Here is a 20,170-nt window from a genome sequence, read left to right as displayed (position 1 = left end):
TAAAACTTTTGCTCTACTTTCCTCAAATTAACTTTAAACCATTCTTTTCAAAATCGATAAAAATTTGTCACTGTGCAAATGTTTAGGACTGGGAAATAAATTACGCAAATTTTACCGAGATGTTCGAGATGAGAAACGATCGATCCTTCATATGTGTTAAAGTCGAATGATGAAAAGTAAAATTTCAGTTTCACCAAAAAAGACCTTGAAGACTTCATACACTCTACCAACTTCAAAAACAGTAACAGAAGAATTGTAATGGAGGTAAGAATCGTTCGGCTATACTGGGGAACAAAAACTCAAACGCAATTTATGAAACAGTAATAAAGTGTCACGTTATACCAGGAATATTCTATTTGTCAATGGACTTTTCGGGATTTCTCAAGATAATCTTAATATTACAAACTTTTGAAATCTAGGGGTCAGACGTGCAAAAAATCACTTTTGAATAGAGGAAAACCATGCTACACACTTTTTACGAGAATAGAGAACTATATTTATTTACTCTGTATACGATTAAGATATGTACATCAAATATTAGAACTTTTAATTTCACATCAAACCGAACTAAAGTTTTAGTACAGAAATGGTTGACGTAGAAGACTTACAATAAAGAAGACAATCTTGATCTCAAACTTCTTAATATATGCATATTAGTTGATCGGTCACCGAGGCAGATATCCGGCCAAAAGTTCATGCAGATGCTCAAGACAGGCTGTCAGTTAGCGGTGCCCGGAGAAGTGTAACACTCGAGTAATTCTTGTAGTTTCTCGGTATTCCTAGACTTCCTTAAACTCACTGTTCCCAATAGTTAAACAGTTGATAAAGAATTTTGGGCGAAACTGGAAATTTACGGTTATAAAAAACGCCCAACATGCTGAACAAAAGTGACAGATGGTAAGCAATCGCCGTCATATAGGGAAATGTGACACAGACAGATTCACTAAATTCTTCACAGAAATCAACTCAATGACCGCAAATGTCACGATATCTCGTGTTACTTCCATAAAGTTAGATTTTGTTTTTAAGGGAGAAATCATTTGAGAAAGATCAAGATTGTCTTCTTCTGAAACGAGACAACTTTTTTACAATTTAAGAAATAGACTTATCATTAGTCTTGTTAGCACATTTTTTTCGCTTTGATAATATTTTCATTTTTATGGGACTTTTTTATATCAGAGATAAATGCCTCCGCACAATTCTTTAACGGTCGGCTGAGAAGCTAACATATACGTTTTCTATCAAGGATTTTTACAATGCACTGATTTCATAGAAATCTGACGACATTTCTAAAACTTGAAGCTGCCAAAAACTTGTGTTTTAGACCGTTCTAATTTCTAGGTTGATGATCAAATATACAAGGCCCTAATTTATTTGAGCTGAAATTATCGTGCGCCTTTTCTGAAGACATTACCTACAGGTACTTAATACAAGGGACACGCTGTTGACGATTCTACTCCATTTTGTAACTTTCCATGCTAATTATACATTTGCTAGGGAGATTGTTCTGAACAGTCAAGATATTATAAACCAGTTGAGTTGCGCTAAGCAAACCCGAATAGCTCAAGTTTTCGGAGGTTGCTTGGTAAGATCGAAAATTAAACACAAGTCTACTTGGTACAAACGGCGCACGTGAGTTCATGTCCGTCGATGTAAGGGCCATCGCAGGGCATTGCACTGTCTGGCGAACACCGACCCTCAACGTTGAACACTAGTGTACCGTCCACTGGACGTTGACTGCCGGCTATTTTCTTTGATCGGCGGTCCAAGCAAATGAACTCCGACGAGTGGCGTCTGATCGCGACGCTCTGTGCTCCAAGGTAACCTTTGTATTGCAGGGTCCAGGTTTCATCCGGACAGGTGTTCCTCGCCGGCACCATGAGAATGCTGCTCTGCGTTGGCACCCTGCATACGGCGCAGGGAACGTCGCCGTTGTTAAGACCGCCAGGCATGACGGGGTCTCTGTATTCAGTGTGGAACACGTACGCTCTCGCGTCTTGCACTCCCTCCTCCAGTCTTTCGTAGATCGGTTCGTGGGGCATGCAGAGGAAGTCTGCTCCTCCACCTTCGTGGGTTGATAGGGTACCACCGACGAAACCTGTAAAACAACGAAGAAAAGTTACGATCTCCGGAACACCATTTGCATCGTTATCTGTATTCTGGAAATAGGAACACCCCATCAATGCCTGATAATGTCCATAACTTGCCCTCTTAATAAAGATTTTGATAGATATATAACCCTTTCTCGCCCTGTCCCTAAAACTTCGATGAAACGGCGAATTTATACTTTCTTTCTTATGTCCAACATGCAAAATACTATCCTTGACCATGCCCGTACATCAGAACAGTGGAACTGTAAAGCAAACTTCAATGGTGGACGCTAAGTTTCAGGGCCAGCACTTAAAGTTACCAAAATTCACTGAATACCAGTGTCTCGCTTGCCCTAACGGGAAGGGGAAAAGTGTATTCGCTTGCTTCCGGATCACCCTTAGAATTCTGGGAATCTCCAGAAATAGTCATCCTTCAAGACATACATGCCTGCAGTAAAAAAAACACGTAACACCCAACATGCAGCTGGTAACGGAGTTGACCCACCTTCGTATACAAGTTCATTTCCGCTGGGACACTCTGACACGCCGTAACGGATGTAAGTAACACCAGTCCAAGTCAACACCCCTATAAGGTAAAATGGTTTGAACAGAAGCATATTAAAATTGACCAATTTTCAATTCTTACTGTTCCGAATCTCTTAAAAGGGGGGGGGGTGTCGTCAGAACTGCGCTCAAAGGTCGTATGGGACCCATACGATGTATCCAGCGTATGTTGTTGATTGATGACAGTCAAATCGTTTGTCATAATGTACTCCTATATTGAAATGTTGCAGCCATGTTGTCATGATGAATCTAGATATCGTGCACGAAATGCATTGTTGGTAACCAAAGTCGCACAGGCAAGTTCCGACGACCCCCTCCAACTTTAGTCCCGACCATGGTTTGGCCTAAACTAACTTTGTCAATGCCGACTGTGGACCTGTTCACAGATCATTGGCGTTAGCGGAGCAACATAAATCCTTAACCCTGTGTTGAACTCAGGAAAATCACTAGACAAGAAAAAGGTCTCAGATTCCGATTGCAGCATACTCTTGTATAAACATTGAGCGTGGGGCATCCGTGTTTCTGAGAGCCGCCATTACCGGAAGTAGGTAATGGCTGCTCCCAGAAATGTTTTCGGAAAGCGATCGACGTGTTTGAAAAAATTTCCAAACCCCATAAACGACAAGGTTAAGTGTAGTATAGTGTTTAGTCTTCAGTAGTGATAAATCGGTACGACCAAATGCAGTAAATATGTAGCATTTCACATCAACACGCCTAGTCAAGTGGGATGCGCTTATTTTATACTCCCCAGGGCCATCGGCATTGTAGCGCTACTGGTGAGCGAAGTCGCAAAAATCAAAAATCACCGACCGCCTCACCGTAGCGCTACAATTTTGCAGCCAGAACGCTAGATGCTGCAGAAGCAGTTGGCTGTAGGAGTTATTACATGTAAAATTATATTTTTCGTCAAAAGATCGTTGTGGCGAGCTGTGCATTATGCAAATACAGTGTTGCTTCAAGTAGTCGGGTTCTACAAATTTACTTATCCAATTCTATGATGGATCGATCATCTACTGCCTTCACGGAATAATAAGAAAATTATTGAAATGCAATTCAGAACGGCTAGTCTGCGGGTGTGCAAAATCCCCCAAACAATACAAAATCAATTTACTCACTGGGTTCGCAAGTTTCATCAGGTCTGCCGACATCACAATCTTCCCTTTCAGTGCCTGGATCGGTCGTGTAACACCACGGCTGGGCAGATCCATCCGGGTTTCTGCAGTAGCTGTGGTTGCCTATCCCGGCGTCGGCGAACTCCGCCAGGGTGGTGTTGTGCTCGTGCGGACTCTGTTCGGCCCAGTTCTGACAGGACAACCCGCTCTCAGTTTCTGATACTCTTCCACGATAGTCAGACCCGTCCATTGACGTGTAACATTCAGTCACTGCAAACGAATACGTACATCGTACAGGGGGTGCGATTAAGGCTCCAGTAGATGTTTTGATTTTACAGTTTATGTATTTCGCCTCTTTCTATAATGTACCTTTCTTTTTTCTTTCCCAGTCATTTCGGAAAGTGCAGTGCTAAGTTTTTCAGTGCAATAAATCAATAAATGAGTATGTCTAAGGTATGTGATTTTATTGTTGAGAACTTTTAGTACTGTCAATGTTGTACGTGATGTATTTAAAGATACTTCAGGGCCAAGGGAAAAGTAAAAAAAAAATGTTTTTGTTTTATAATATTAAGGTACTAGTGTTTCGTTCAATAGGATGACGTCAGGGAAAATCTGCTTCATCCGAATGGTAACTTTGTCAAGTGTTTCCTTGAAAGTGGTCGATCAAAAGCGCAACATTGCAGATACTTTTAAAGACTGTCAAAAACGATACTTTTGATAGGCTCGAAAGAAGAGTCTTATTAAGTGCATTTTTGTCACTATTAAATTCCAGTGGCTTTTGACGTCAATATTACATCGATTTTCGATTAGTGTCCTTTCGATAGATGAATGGTACTTTTAATAATATGTTGGATTGTCGACTGTCTGCTGATAACATGTCAAACTCAATCCACAGAACGAACAGACCGCGAAGTAGTGGGCAGCACCGTGACGCACGCGAACTACTTACTATCGATGCTTCCGCCTTCGTTGAGTAATACGTCCTCCACAGCCTCTTGACAATCGCAGGAATCCCCCTCACTCCGCTTATTTCTGTACAGTGGTTGTTCACTTGCCCGTCTCTCCAGGTTTTCCAGTCTTGTCTGTTAGTTAGAATTAAATGCGACTTTGTAAACTGCAAGCATTGCCATTAGCAGAAGGAAATCTAATTTTATGTACATGGAAATGGCGGAGTATGCCATGCCCTTGTAGATCGCAAATGGATCAGGTGTAGGTGATAAAACGTCACAAATTTTACTTACAAAAACTACATCAGATGAATTCAGACCATCTGGACAATATTTGTATGTAGCCATATACACGTGAAAGTAAAATGTTCAAGCGTCTGAAATACGTAAAAGGGTCATACCATCACCTGTTCAGAATATGGAAATTTTCTTAACAGACAATGCACTAAGAACTAAGTATACGCATGTCTTCTAATAACTTTTAATAAACTAAAACTAGATAATTATACAAATTTACAAAGGGAATATTCGCAGAACTTAAAAACTCGCCAGGTGTTGGTCAAAGCTGCCTCGTTATCTAATATATCACTTGAGACTAAAGTATTTTTCGTTTCGTCGAGTTTGTATTTCAAGTATTTCACTGATATAGAATGTGCAAAAAACTACATTATACAGTTATTTTAATACAGATCCTCGCGTTTTAGAGAGGTTTTCATTTTGTAGAAGCACTTAATATTAGCAGGATTTTCGCCTGTTCAAGAGTTCAGCAACTAGGTTTTGTGGCATTGATAATTACACATTCATGAAAGGTATTGTCGAAAATTTAGATTTCGACTCGGAGTAAATGCCTCGCGTTTGAGCTTGCATTTATGACAAAAACTTCCCTTCAAACGTCCTATTCAAAACAACTATAAACCCAATATCATAAAGAGAAGCAACTTGTGTAATCCAAATTTTAACCAACCTTTACAAGAATAATGAACTTGAACTGTTGGTTATTTCGCCATGTGTGTTCATGAAATCGCGAGTTACGACAAACGTGGTACAACTTTCCTGAATTATCGCATACAACATTTTTGGAGCCATAACCTTGCTCGAAAAGCAGGAAGGTTGTACAGGAATGGTGAAAGCTCTATAAGACTCACCCTGAGTTCTGTGACTAAACCGGCCACGTGTTGGTGCTCTGAACGCTTTTCTCTGCCTGCGTCCTTCAAGTCTAACAGGTCTGGAGATTCGATTTGCGCCAAGTTCTTCATCGCCACAGCGTCCAAACCTTGCAGAAACAGGAGAAAAACAATACAGAGCACCATTTTATCTATGGCTGTCGGCAGTGAGCGTTGGGCGGTACCGGCTTTATAGAGCTGAGGTGGTAATTGGTCGCGACAAGCAGAGCAATGCGAAGTGCCGGTACAGGTTGTCGGGGTCGGACTGCGTGTGAACCAAGAGCAACTGGAGCACCGTATGCCAAAAGTTGAGCAGTATTCAAATGACTGATGACGTGGCACTCTCAGGGATGTCCCTCGCGGAAGACACTATTTACAATCCAGTAGAACCAGGTAATTTACATATTTGTGGTTTGACAGGTGACGTCATTCAGTGGGCGGATCTCACATGCAAATATTGTTTCCATCGCTCATCGTGCATATGAGCGGGCTGCCATACACAACTTCCGGGATCAGGTCACGGACACTCACAAATCGCTGGCGACTGAGTGTATAAAAACCGTTCATATCGTGCGAATTTCTCATTTGAAATCAAAGAATTGCTTGGCATAAGTTTAAAGGTGATATTGCAATCAGAATAGACGCTTGTGGCCAAGTCAACCGGTATCACTTTAATACGCGTTATTTATTCAACCCCTCTCAATCCATTCACATATGCACACAAAACGTTCTGAGAAAATACACCCAGCAGAGCTATGTGCCTCAGCTACTTCTCTTCAACCTCCAGGTAATGTACTGATAATGTGGGTAGTTCTTTTGTATTTATGATCCACTAGTTTTAGGCATCTATGCAATGATTTGAGATTTCCGATCCAGTAGAATCAGGTAAAGAAACCTTGTCACTGATTTGCATTCTCCGTATCCAGTAGAACCAGGTAGAGCTTGCATTATTGTGTTATTGTGGCAGTGATTTATTTTTAACATACCATATAGTATAATTTCTCATCAAGTAGAACAAAGTAAAATATATACTGAGAATATTTATGATCCAGTAGAGCCAGGTCGTGTATTGTACCAATGATTTTATATTTGCAATCCAGTAGAACCAGGTAGTGTAATATAGATAGACAGTGATTTACATTTACAATCCAGAAGAACCAGGTAGTGTAATATAGCAGTGATTTTACATTTACAATCCAGTAGAACCAGGTAGAGTATGTACTGAGACTATTTACAATCCAGTAGAACCAGGTAGTGTAATATAGGCAGTAGTTTTATATTTACAATCCAGTAGAACCAGGTAGAGTATGTTCTGAGACTATTTACAATCCAGTAGAACCAGGTAGTGTAATATAGGCAGTAGTTTTATATTTACAATCCAGTAGAACCAGGTAGTGTAATATAGGCAGTGGTTTTATATTTACAATCCAGTAGAACCAGGTAAAGTATGTACTGAGACTATTTACAATCCAGTAGAACCAGGTAGAGTAATATAGGCAGTAGTTTTATATTTACAATCCAGTAGAACCAGGTAAAGTATGTACTGAGACTATTTACAATCCAGTAGAACCAGGTAGTGTAATATAGGCAGTGGTTTTATATTTACAATCCAGTAGAACCAGGTAGTGTAATATAGGCAGTGGTTTTATATTTACAATCCAGTAGAACCAGGTAGAGTATGTACTGACAGTATTTATATTCCAGTAGAACCAGGTAGTGTAATATAGGCAGTGGTTTTATATTTACAATCCAGTAGAACCAGGTAGTGTAATATAGGCAGTAGTTTTATATTTACAATCCAGTAGAACCAGGTAAAGTATGTGAGACTATATTTACAATCCAGTAGAACCAGGCAGAGTATGTACTGAGACTATTTACAATCCAGTAGAACCAGGTAGTGTAATAGAGGCAGTGGTTTTATATTTACAATCCAGTAGAACCAGGTAGAGTATGTACTGAGACTATTTACATTCCAGTAGAACCAGGTAGTGTAATATAGGCAGTGGTTTTATATTTACAATCCAGTAGAACCAGGTAAAGTATGTGAGACTATTTACAATCCAGTAGAACCAGGCAGAGTATGTACTGAGACTATTTACAATCCAGTAGAACCAGGTAGTGTAATATAGGCAGTAGTTTTATATTTACAATCCAGTAGAACCAGGTAGAGTATGTACTGAGACTATTTACAATCCAGTAGAACCAGGTAGTGTAATATTGGCAGTGGTTTTATATTTACAATCCAGTAGAACCAGGTAAAGTATGTACTGAGACTATTTACAATCCAGTAGAACCAGGTAGTGTAATATAGGCAGTGGTTTTATATTTACAATCCAGTAGAACCAGGTAGTGTAATATAGGCAGTGGTTTTATATTTACAATCCAGTAGAACCAGGTAGTGTAATATAGGCAGTGGTTTTATATTTACAATCCAGTAGAACCAGGTAGTGTAATATAGGCAGTGGTTTTATATTTACAATCCAGTAGAACCAGGTAGTGTAATATAGGCAGTGGTTTTATATTTACAATCCAGTAGAACCAGGTAAAGTATGTGAGACTATTTACAATCCAGTAGAACCAGGTAGAGTATGTACTGAGACTATTTACAATCCAGTAGAACCAGGTAGTGTAATATAGGCAGTGGTTTTATATTTACAATCCAGTAGAACCAGGTAAAGTATGTGAGACTATTTACAATCCAGTAGAACCAGGTAGTGTAATATAGGCAGTGGTTTTATATTTACAATCCAGTAGAACCAGGTAGTGTAATATAGGCAGTGGTTTTATATTTACAATCAAGTAGAACCAGGTAGTGTAATATAGGCAATAGTTTTATATTTACAATCCAGTAGAACCAGGTAGTGTAGTATAGGCAGTGGTTTTATATTACAATCCAGTAGAACCAGGTAGTGTAATATAGGCAGTGGTTTTATATTTACAATCCATCAGAACCAGGTAGTGTAATATAGGAGTGGTTTTATTTTACAATCCAGTAGAACCAGGTAGAGTATGTACTGAGGACTATTTACAATCCAGTAGAACCGGTAGTGTAATATAGACAGTGATTTTACATTTACAATCCAGTAGAACCAGGTAGAGTATGTACTGAGACTAGAACCAGGTAGTGTAATATAGGCAGTGGTTTTATATTTACAATCCAGTAGAACCAGGTAGTGTAATATAGGCAGTGGTTTTATATTTACAATCCAGTAGAACCAGGTAAAGTATGTACTGAGACTATTTACAATCCAGTAGAACCAGGTAGTGTAATATAGGCAGTAGTTTTATATTTACAATCAAGTAGAACCAGGTAGTGTAATATAGGCAGTGGTTTTATATTTACAATCCAGTAGAACCAGGTAAAGTATGTGAGACTATTTACAATCCAGTAGAACCAGGTAGAGTACGTACTGAGACTATTTACAATCCAGTAGAACCAGGTAGTGTAATAGAGGCAGTGGTTTTATATTTACAATCCAGTAGAACCAGGTAAAGTATGTGAGACTATTTACAATCCAGTAGAACCAGGTAAAGTATGTACTGAGGAACCAGGTAAAGTATGTACTGAGGCTATTTACAATCCAGTAGAACCAGATAGTGTAATAGAGGCAGTGGTTTTATATTTACAATCCAGTAGAACCAGGTAGTGTAATATAGGCAGTGGTTTTATATTTACAATCCAGTAGAACCAGGTAGTGTAATATAGGCAGTGGTTTTATATTTACAATCCAGTAGAACCAGGTAAAGTATGTACTGAGACTATTTACAATCCAGTAGAACCAGGTAGTGTAATATAGGCAGTAGTTTTATATTTACAATCCAGTAGAACCAGGTAAAGTATGTACTGAGACTATTTACAATCCAGCAGAACCAGGTAGTGTAATATAGGCAGTGGTTTTATATTTACAATCCAGTAGAACCAGGTAGTGTAATATAGGCAGTGGTTTTATATTTACAATCCAGTAGAACCAGGTAAAGTATGTACTGAGACTATTTACAATCCAGCAGAACCAGGTAGTGTAATATAGTTCAACTGTTACAGTTTGTAGTTTCATAGAATTTTTTATTGATATGATAGTAAAGGGTAAATGAGACATTACTACAGTATGTTATTTGAAACTGAAAAATGAAACTTTTTGTACAGGTCACTACAACAATGGCAGTATGTAGAATGATGAAACTAGAAACAAATGCACTATTTCCCCAAGTTCTATTCAATGTTTCATCAAAAGTTGCATATCTATATTATGCTGTTATGTCATATTATTCCGTTTCATTGATTTAAACTTTTATTAGATATTAAAAAAGAATTATAAAATTCAAGATTTGAAATCTATGAAAATGCAGATACATTTTAGAAGCAAGCTTTAAATGCGTTTTTCACCAATGTTTCAGACTTAGTCTAAGTCTTCAAATATAAAAATATTTAGGTTCACATAGTAATGAACTTGAGCAATTATAACCAAGTTAATGAAATTAAGTATTCATTCTGTAAATAAAATGTGATATGTTTATATCTTTTCCTAGATCCATCGGATGTTGAGGCATACCATCTTAGTTGACCTTACAAATGCAATCATGTCACCATGGTAAACAACATTACAAACACAGAGATACTGAAAAACTGACAAACTATATTCTAGAATGATATTATCATCAGCTGACACATATGACAGCATACATTACAAACAAATATAATAAGGCAGACCATCTTAGTTGACATGACAAGAAGTGCAACCTGTCACAGTGGTGATAATAAATGATAGAAAAATCAGAGATACTACAAAACTGACAAATCTGTTCAAGATTTCTATCAATTTAGATTAGACGGAATCCTCCAGTGGTTAAATAAAGCACGTACAGACAAGCATGTTAATGCAACAAAATACATGACATTTTGAAGCCAGAAATGGTTTGTGTGGTACCTGCAGCATTATATACCAGTGTATTTCAGATGACCAGGCAGCTATGATACTGTGAATACATAGGTCATCTCCTGGTGCAGTGTTTCATCCAGGATGGCTGCAGGGGGGAATTTCCCCTTTACCAGAAAATTTAGGGGGGATTTCACCAGTTCATGTGTTTACTTGTATCTCTAAGGTGTGACAGACAGTGATTCTGAGTGGCCTGGTCCCCCCCTTGACAAATTACTAGGGGGTACCGACATGTCACCAGAGGGGGAATACCCCCCGTCCCCCTCTCTTGATGAAACACTGCTGATGATAATGAATTTTTGAAAATGCAATGAGGTAGTGTGATCACGAACGGTGTCACACGGTGAACATTTTCAAAATCCCCTCATTGTTTAACAGATTATGCATAACCCCTTTTCCTTTTCATCATTTTTCAAGTGATGCGACCCATACAGCCATAACAGTGGCTTCATTAGGAATATTTGTTTAAAAGTGTGTCATGATATATAAAAATGGTCAGTAAATTTGTCTACACATGAGATGACTCAAGTGAGATAATCACACAGTAAAAATATGACTTTATATATTACATTCCTCAATAAATTAATATCTGTGTTACTTCCATTAAAATATCATAATATAACTGTATGAACTGCATGGAAGTAATCTACCACTGAAGGGCGCACTGCACCCAACACATCTCATCTTGCTCAAAAATCACTTGTTTACAAATATTAACTCAATTTTAATAAATTTGTTAACCCTATATCGGTTGTTGCTTGTAGCTTGTCAAGCAGTCATAAGTTGTATGATAAGGAAGAGTTAATTTATGCAAATATATACGAAACACCCAATTTTCTGGCTTCTTTATCCACCTAATTTCAAAAGTTCAAAAGAATTTTACTCCTCTCTAGCAGGTCAAATTTTCTGAAATTTTCCCATTATATGTTTTTGAAATGCTATATACCAAAATGACTGTTTGTTTGGCAATAAATTTCTTACATTTCAAATAGAAATGAATTTTAATTTTAATCACTTTTTTGAGTGTCAATCTTTCAACCGAGGTCATTACTGAATGAGAATAGATAACGTCAAATAAAATAGTCCCTTTTCCACATAAACTCATCTTTCAAGTGTAATATTATATTTCAGAAAATAGCATCACGTTTTTTACTTATATAAATTAATTTTAATCATTAATATCAAAATTCAGGTACCCATTTATCCTTAAAGTGAGCTATTGCTACCATACTTAACTTAAGACTCTCTGCTTTTTGAAAATATTTCCTTGTCATCTTTGAAAAAAAACTGTTAGCAACATGCAGCTCCACCTTAATTTATTTCCAGGTTTTTATCAAGGATTACTGTCTTTGAAAAAAACTGTTAGCAACATGCAGCTCCACCTTAATTTATTTCCAGGTTTTATCTAGGATTACTGTCAACTTCCCTAAACACAACTTTGTTTGGCTCTGATGTGTGTAGGACAATTTTTTAATTTGTCCATGATAAAGTAATCAATAAAAAGCCTTTCAGCTTTGTTTTAATTCATATTCATGGCCTTGGGGTATGAGGTATGTGAGAGGTGTCACTCGTAATATTGAAAACTACAAAAGGGGTTGCTCAAAATGTGAAGAAAAAGGGGGTTGGGTTGGGGGTTACTCAATTTTTGAATTAAAACCCCTTTCAGACTGCACCATTTCACACCTCAATTTCTCAGAATTTTTGATGTGAGAGGGGGTACACCCATCTCTTGCATTCCCACCAAATGGCATACCGGTTCCCACATTTTTTCTTAGTAAAATCACAAATTGAAAACACCTCTCATATTGCACCAGATTGCGTCATTACACACATCAATTTCTCAATTTTTCACACAAGACAGAGTACAACCTCTTGTGACTCTTTCCTCCTCAGCCATCCTCAGTATTTTCAAATTTTTCTTGTCAAAAATCTTTAAGTTACTGAAAACCTTGTAATGATACCCATACTAATTAAACAATACTATATGGCTGGATACCGAGTTATAGCGTGAGCTTTTATATCTACATTTTATTGTGACTTTGAATTTCATTTATCGGTTTCATCTTTTTCAACCGTCATGAGATACCCAATGATAATCTAGCAGCTGGGTAAAGCAGGATATGAACGGTCTTTACTGTTGCTATTTTTTTTGTAAATTTTACAAATATATGTCTTGATATTTAAGTTTTGTAAGTTGGGGGGTCAGTCAAAATGTGTGTGTTACAGAGGGAGGTTACTCAATTCATCAGGGTTGACAAGGGGGGTTACTCAAAATTAAAGCGTTTCATATGAAATTCGTCAGACCAACCCCCTCCCCCCCCCCCAGGCCGTAAATAATGATGGCCCCTATATCATGAAGATTTTTTTCATAAACACCAAAACAGAGAGTTACATACAAATTAGTCAACAGGTTTTTGAAATTAAGAAATTTTTCATGAAAAATTTCTTCAGACACAGCTATTAGGGTCCTTGGGGAATTTTTTTCTACAATGTAAAACAGCTCACAGTAAGTGATGCTACCCACAATTCCCCTTGATTTGTTCACTCAGACATTTTTTGCTGAAGGCTATTTCAATTTTATCAGTTTCTTAACAATTCTTAACTTACAATTTAAGTTCAGGATTATTTGTTAAAACTATGTTCCAAAATTATTGATTATGTTTAAAATTCAAGAGTAAATTGAATGAGAAGTCGACGGTTGGAGGTGCTAAAAATTGCACATTTGTCAAGATAAAGTTATCAGCAACTAAGATGGTCTCATCATACCACCTGTCAGACATGCAAATTTCCTTTGTTACGATCATTAAAAAAATCAATACCCTTTTTTCTGCACAGATGCAACTTATTCCCTAGGTTTCCTTGAAAATATTGTGTATGGCTGTCAAAAATCTATGTCGACAAAATTAGAAAATTGCTATCTCCTCCGCGGAAACGGGGTTGATCTTCTCATTATTCACAGTGAGAAATCAGAAAATTATGATTATCAGAACTATGTTGCCAGAATTTTGAAATATGGACCGAGTTGTTCTGTGTACAGAAGAAATTTGCTTCAGTTCAGTGAGTGATCTCCGTGTGTACAGATCATGGAGCATTGTGGGTAGCCTCACTTACTGTGCGGCTGTCAATCATTTAGTCACATGAATAGATGCAAACATGTGAACCATTTCCATAATGTCATATGTAAATGACAATTTAAAATTATCTTTCAGGTTAGAAAAGCCAGTGTCTATATGAGTTTGTAAGTTGCCATGAAATGACAAAGCCAATTACTTTTGTGTGGTTATATTAGGGAGTTTATTTCTGACTCATTTATGCATGTGACAACAAAATTGCATACATGATATTTTAGATCTGATGGTATTATTATTTATTTTAATTACAATAGTTACATTATTAATAAAATTTTATGGTCTCACATTTATGTATTGAAGTTGTCATTCTTTCAAGACTACAAACTCGACCGTGCCCTTAAAAGAAAATCCAAATTTACCCCTAGCTCATGTCCGGTCATAAATAACAAGTGTGAGACTGGGTAATTTTGAAATAAACACAGTTCATATCGATATCAATAGATTGTACACTTTTTATTGTCGTAAATTTAATTTTGAAATGACAGACAATGTAGTAATGTGGGCTGTATCCATATTAAGTGTGTGTAGTTGAAATAAATCACACACGACAATTTACAGCAATCATTCCAGAATCAGTCTGACACTTTTAAACTCATTATGAAGAACCATGACGAATGAGCATCAAAACAATCACAGTGTCAATAACATTCCTGACCACTTCAGCATTGGGTTTCATTACAAAGTTTATAAAATATGTACACTGTTGCACAGCTCAAGTTTTCATTCTTGTCACTATCATTTCATATCTTCATTTGTCTCATTGAATAAAGTTACTTTCAAATCTGTTCACAAATACACAGAGGAGGAAGGGCTTTGTGTATAATGTCACGTGTTCCAGCATGCTGTACGGAAATACCAAGATACTTTATAAGCAGTGGCAGTTTAACAATCTTTATCAGAGGTGACTTTTCAATGATAAATAAAACAGCTAAAATATCAAAAAGATGTGAAGAAAATACTGAAGGCTTTTTACACAAAAAATGACAAAATTCCCAAAGATACCAGCCTCAGAGTATGAGCCTCATTCTCTCGTTTCTTTTGAGAATTATCTGCAAAAATATGGAATCTGAAAATGTATGAAAGCAATAAACCAAAATCTTAATCTCACCACTCGACCCATGATTGCAAACTTTTAAAATAACACCTACTACTACCCACCCCCTACATCACCCCCTGAATTCATCTGGCCTCCCCCATCCATTATAATCTCCACAAGTATTTAACATTGTCAGAGTGCTGAAATTAGTTAAAACTCACCTTAAAGTTCACAACTTAGTTATTTGTGAATGCATACATACACTATGGTTAATTATACATCTAAAAATAATACTCATTTGTGTACCATAAGTAAACTGTTAAGTACTATATCAGTCACCATATCTGCACAATTGGACTCCAGCTTTAGAAGATGCGTATGGGAATGAAAATGAATTCCTTTTCACAAGTTTTGGTAACTTTACAGTATAAGGGTACAAAGTGTGTGACATTCAAAAAGATTCTTTACCTTGAACTGATCAAATCGAATCACTTCCCGCATAATAACTTGTGCTGGGCAACCAATCTTCTTGCTGGGTTGGACAAGGAATCTCTTCTTCTTGTAACTACCATGATCATCATTGAGCTGAGAAAAAGAATAAATGACATCATACTTTTGTCTATATGTGTCATGGTTTTGAGAAGTCTACAAAACCAAATTAAACATCAAAGTCATAGTTTTGTAGGAGGTCATAAAATATCAATTGATGTTAAACTTTGAAATACTAAGTTACCACATAAAATATACACATAAGGAACCTAGCTAGTTACTGGTTTGAAATGTAGACTACCATCACAGTGTGTACTTCAACTTTGAACAAAAAAATACTGTTCCAAAATGAAAGAAAGGCAATGTTTAAATTGTGCGATTCAGTCAAATACATTCATTACAATTTAATGTCCAAGTTAGTGTTCCAAAGTCTTTGTGATCTCTATAATATGGCAATATTTCACATTTTCATGTGATTTCATTGAAATAGGCACATGTTTCTATGTAACTGTCAATGAGTATCTTTGCATTATCAATTTCTTTTATTGTAAAATCTTCAGGGACATGTTCATTAATGTAAGGAATAAAAACAATATGAGAAGATACCATTTAAACCTAGTCATATTGTGTTTTAAATAAGTCTTTTTTGTGTCAACATATGAATATAACATTGCAGGAAGATGTATACAAGAATTAAATGAACATGTATGAGAGCAGGGCGTTGACAACGACCAGTATTTTGCTAATGAGGAAAAGGAAATGTGTACACTCCAATATAGTTGCTTATTGTAGAAGGCCATATGTTTAAAGAATGTGAAATAAAGAATGGCACAACACATGTGAATAGTCTTCGAATTTTGTGAAAAGTGTCTCTAACTTGCAGTTCTTATTCTAATTCTTTCCTATTGTCATTACAGCAACCATTGAACAGGGCTCGAAATTAGCACTTGTCCCGCGTCCACAGGTCGGACTACCAACTTTTGTATGGGGCTACCAAAATACATGCATTTGTAGGCCACACGGACTACCAAAGCCTGAGACCTGAAATTCAGTCAGTACTTGGCATTCCATGTCCAGTCCTTCACTTTGGGACAAGCGAAGGCAAACTCTTCTTCAACTACCATATACATCTGAGTCAGAGCTATCTCTGTCACTGCTCAGGTCCCCCCCCCCCCTGGGGGCTGGAGGAATCGTGATTGAATACTTATTTTCTTCAGATCCCCCTTCAATACCCCAAAAACATTTCAAATTCCCCCTCTATATGATCAATATTTTTCAAGTACACAACCCAACTATCACAAGCCCATATATCAGTAAAAGATGTGCGCGCGGAAAAATAAAGGTGTCATGCCCCTGTTCCCCTCGCAGATGTTCAACACTACATCTTATTAGCAGTTTGTAACGTCATATAGCTAAGGCAAGTTCTTAAATTGATGCATTTTCAAGCGTATCAATGAGCTTTTTGGATTTATCAGTCCAAGCCAACTTGAAATAATCAAACTCAAATGCTCCTGCCAAAGAGCACACGATGAGTAGGCAAATCGTGAATTCTGGCTAATTGTCATATTGTAAAAAAAATCTGAGCACATTGACCTACCAAACATTTATTTCAAAAACATGTGAATTAGATGCTACTCAAAATTGACAATACTGGAAGGTTAAAATTACTCAATCAAATAAATGTATTTCATCTCTGAAATTTTGGTTGTAACAATGACAAATTTGGTTAAAAATATCTATTCCATTCAGTCACATATTTTTTCATTTAGTCTATGGTTCAAAATATTGCTTTTGTATTATTTTATGACGTGACTATGAAAATTTAGAAAATTGAACATGGTAACCCAATCTTTTTTTCTTTTATATTCGATTATTCGCGCATGCCAGATTTCCAAAATCACCAATAACTTTTTAAATCTCCTAGTCTTCCATGTGTTGCTCTCTGGCCTGATCTTGTGCTCAAGTACGTTTCACTGTCAGGATCGTCATTAACCCAAACTCTTCTTCAACTACCATATACATCAGAGTCAGAGCTATCTCTGTCAGTGCTCAGGTATGACAGTGACACTGCAGTGGTAGGGCGGTACCTGATAGTGCCAGTGTCTGCAGGGGGTAGCTGTATTAACTTCAATAATTTTGACAATATTTATGTTCAGTTATTACAACTGTGTTCTTGTTCTACTCCCTACAGCATGTTGAACTGTCCAGTATTCTTTTTGCTAACACAGCCTGTGTATATGTACAATACATTTGTATCACCGACAACTGACTGTCAGACTCTGATTAAATTATCACCTAATACATATTTATATATACAGACTTTGTGGACAAAGTGAATATTGTTTGTTTGATTGTGCATGCTGTAGGGAAACAGCAAAAAAACTGTAGTTGATATATTACACAGAAATATTGGACTATGGTCTGTTTTATCCTTGCTACAGTAAGTCTCAGTGCTGAAGGTTGTGTTGTTGTTATGATGACCATCGAAATTTGCATACAACTCTGGGAGTGAAACAGTTTGTCAAATTATCACCAACCCTGTTTTCTTGGGTATTAAAGGTGTTCAATATTCACTTTAAATAACTAGAAAATTCACTTCATGGACAGAATCTTGAAAAAGAGCCTTATCTTGTCTGGTTAAAGAGAAAAGATATCCCTGAACTAAAACAGGCATGGGCTACCAGCCATTGTCACTGGGCTACCAACTTCAGAAAATGGTAGCCCAAGTGGACTACCATGGGAAAAAGTTAATTTCGAGCCCTGTTTAAAGTTAATATCATTGTCAAACACAGTTTGACCCATAATTTACATACCTGTTGTGCTTGTTTAGCTTTCCTTGTTTTTTCCTTGCCTTGGTGACACTCCAATACCAGCTTTCCAACAACAATGAATGGAACTCCATCAAATTCAATAGAATTGGTATCTTTGGAACATTCAGGTAAATTCCATCGAACCCTATGTGGCGTACCTTCAAACATATTCATAAAAGGAATTACTCTAGTAAGATTTGGTGAAGCTATCATTACAAAACTGAATGAGCTTGTGAACATTCATTTTCTTCACTCATAAGTATATTACTAACACCAAACGTTGCCTGACCACCTTTCATGTCTAAGGTCAAAATACACCTCATTTTTTAATATCAACTTCTCAATATTTGTACTAAAATTTGTATATAATTTTTAGGTTTCCTTGAAGAGGTAACAAAAATGTAAAATCTTATCTTCCAAGCTCTACAAATGAACCTACTGATAACATGTTTAAGGGAAGGGGGTCCTGGTTGCAATTGAAACGAGTATTCACTTCATGATTTTGGACATATTTTCAATAGACCTTGGGAAATAGAATTTACAACTTTCAGTTATAATATCTACCAAGGAGTCTTTTTTTATATAGTTTTAATGTATAAATGAAATTCTATTCATCATTGAACTAACTGGCAGATGAAAACTACATTTGAACATAAAGAAATAAAAAAAACAGTAATTTTATTTGAAAAACGATAATTTATAACTGCATAAGGAGATAACTACAACTTACAAGACTATATTTCAAATACAATCACATTATGAAATACATTGTTGTAGAAAAAATAAATGATAAAAGGATATACTTACAAAAATATATATGGAAAATAATGGACTTAAACATATAGATCTATAAAATAAAAAATGAAAATTATATTAAATTTATTGTTAAATAAATGACAGTATATTCTGTCAAAATAGGGTATTTTAGAGTCAACTATGGTGCTGTCATGCATGACCCAAAAAAATCTTAAAAAATCAAAAAATTGACTAAAAAAAATTGAAAAAAAAAAAATTAACAACTGAATATACAATATGTTTCCGTGACAGATAAAATAAGGTACTTTTTCTGTCAAAAAAATCGAACATTAAAAGCCTAAAGAGAGATAAAACTAACAGGTCAAAATTGTACTGTGGTTCTACATGTTCTACACAATACTATATACAGCATACCTGTAAAGTCTCTCTGAGAAGATACGCCAAAGTTCTTGGTACGTTTAGAAACTGCAAATTTGGTGTGGTTTCCACTTCAAACGCACGAAGCAGAGTCATGGCATCTTCAACGGTCTTCACGAATCCGATGTGGTCGCTGGTGGCTTCAGTGAAAAAATTCATCCAAGAAGTCATTGCGATGTATAATGGTTTACGATGTGCTTTATTCGAGAGTCAGAATTCAAGTGGCGGTACCTTAGATTCCGCCGGGGATTTAAATTTGCCCGCGAAAATCTGTTTATTTGCATGATATTTGCATGTAGGGTCCGCCCACTGTACAACGTCATCCATCAAACCCCGAATATGTAAATTACCTGGTTCTACTGGATTGTAAATAGTGTCTTCCTGTCCCTCGCACAGTTACGTGGATAATACGGTTATGACACTGTCCAATCACAGTGCTGATATAGACCAGGCTTGAAGGATGGATTTTTGCTTTGTAAGCTGCCATGTACAGCTTTGCTCTAGTGCCAAGGACGTCCTCATAATACCATCCAATCACAGTGCTGATATTATGGTGGCTTAATTAGGCCACATGTGTAATGTTTTATTTCATGCCTGTAATAATTTTTTCATGCCTGAATTTTTTTAGTTTTGTGACCTTTAAACCTAATGGTACTGTTTGCTGTCAGCCTTGGTCAAAAGCCTACTTTCGCCTCAATTATGGCATTGTTGAACCCAACAA

General features: G+C 36.7%; 1 protein-coding gene and 1 long non-coding RNA gene across 2 annotated transcripts; both read right to left on the bottom strand.

The window, feature by feature from the left end:
* Nucleotides 1–483: 483 nt before the first annotated feature.
* Nucleotides 484–6,169, bottom strand: LOC139115274 (plasminogen-like). Its single transcript, XM_070677280.1, has 5 exons — nt 5,859–6,169; nt 4,716–4,848; nt 3,770–4,036; nt 2,596–2,676; nt 484–2,098 (listed from the first exon to the last, which is right to left on the bottom strand). Exons 1-5 carry the CDS (start codon nt 6,021–6,023, stop codon nt 1,611–1,613), a joined length of 1,134 nt encoding a protein of 377 aa, XP_070533381.1. The 5' UTR covers nt 6,024–6,169; the 3' UTR covers nt 484–1,610.
* Nucleotides 6,170–18,077: 11,908 nt separating this feature from the next.
* On the bottom strand, nt 18,078–19,511 carry LOC139116445 (uncharacterized). Its single transcript, XR_011548297.1, has 3 exons — nt 19,447–19,511; nt 19,084–19,123; nt 18,078–18,434 (listed from the first exon to the last, which is right to left on the bottom strand). It is a non-coding gene; the product is annotated as an uncharacterized lncRNA (long non-coding RNA).
* Nucleotides 19,512–20,170: the final 659 nt, after the last annotated feature.

The sequence above is a fragment of the Ptychodera flava genome, chromosome 17, assembly GCF_041260155.1.
Source record: "Ptychodera flava strain L36383 chromosome 17, AS_Pfla_20210202, whole genome shotgun sequence".
NCBI classification, from domain to species: Eukaryota; Metazoa; Hemichordata; class Enteropneusta; family Ptychoderidae; genus Ptychodera; species Ptychodera flava.
This window is presented reverse-complemented; position numbering and strand designations above follow the sequence as displayed.

Bases quoted from the DNA above. Each gene is read 5' to 3' on its own strand.
- LOC139115274 (XM_070677280.1), bottom strand. From the start codon at position 6,023: ATGGTGCTCTGTATTGTTTTTCTCCTGTTTCTGCAAGGTTTGGACGCT. The intron at 4,849-5,858 runs GTGAGTCTTATA...TCTAACTAACAG, and splicing joins GTTTAGTCACAGAACTCAGG to ACAAGACTGGAAAACCTGGA. The intron at 2,677-3,769 runs GTGAGTAAATTG...TTTACCTTATAG, and splicing joins TGATGAAACTTGCGAACCCA to GGGTGTTGACTTGGACTGGT.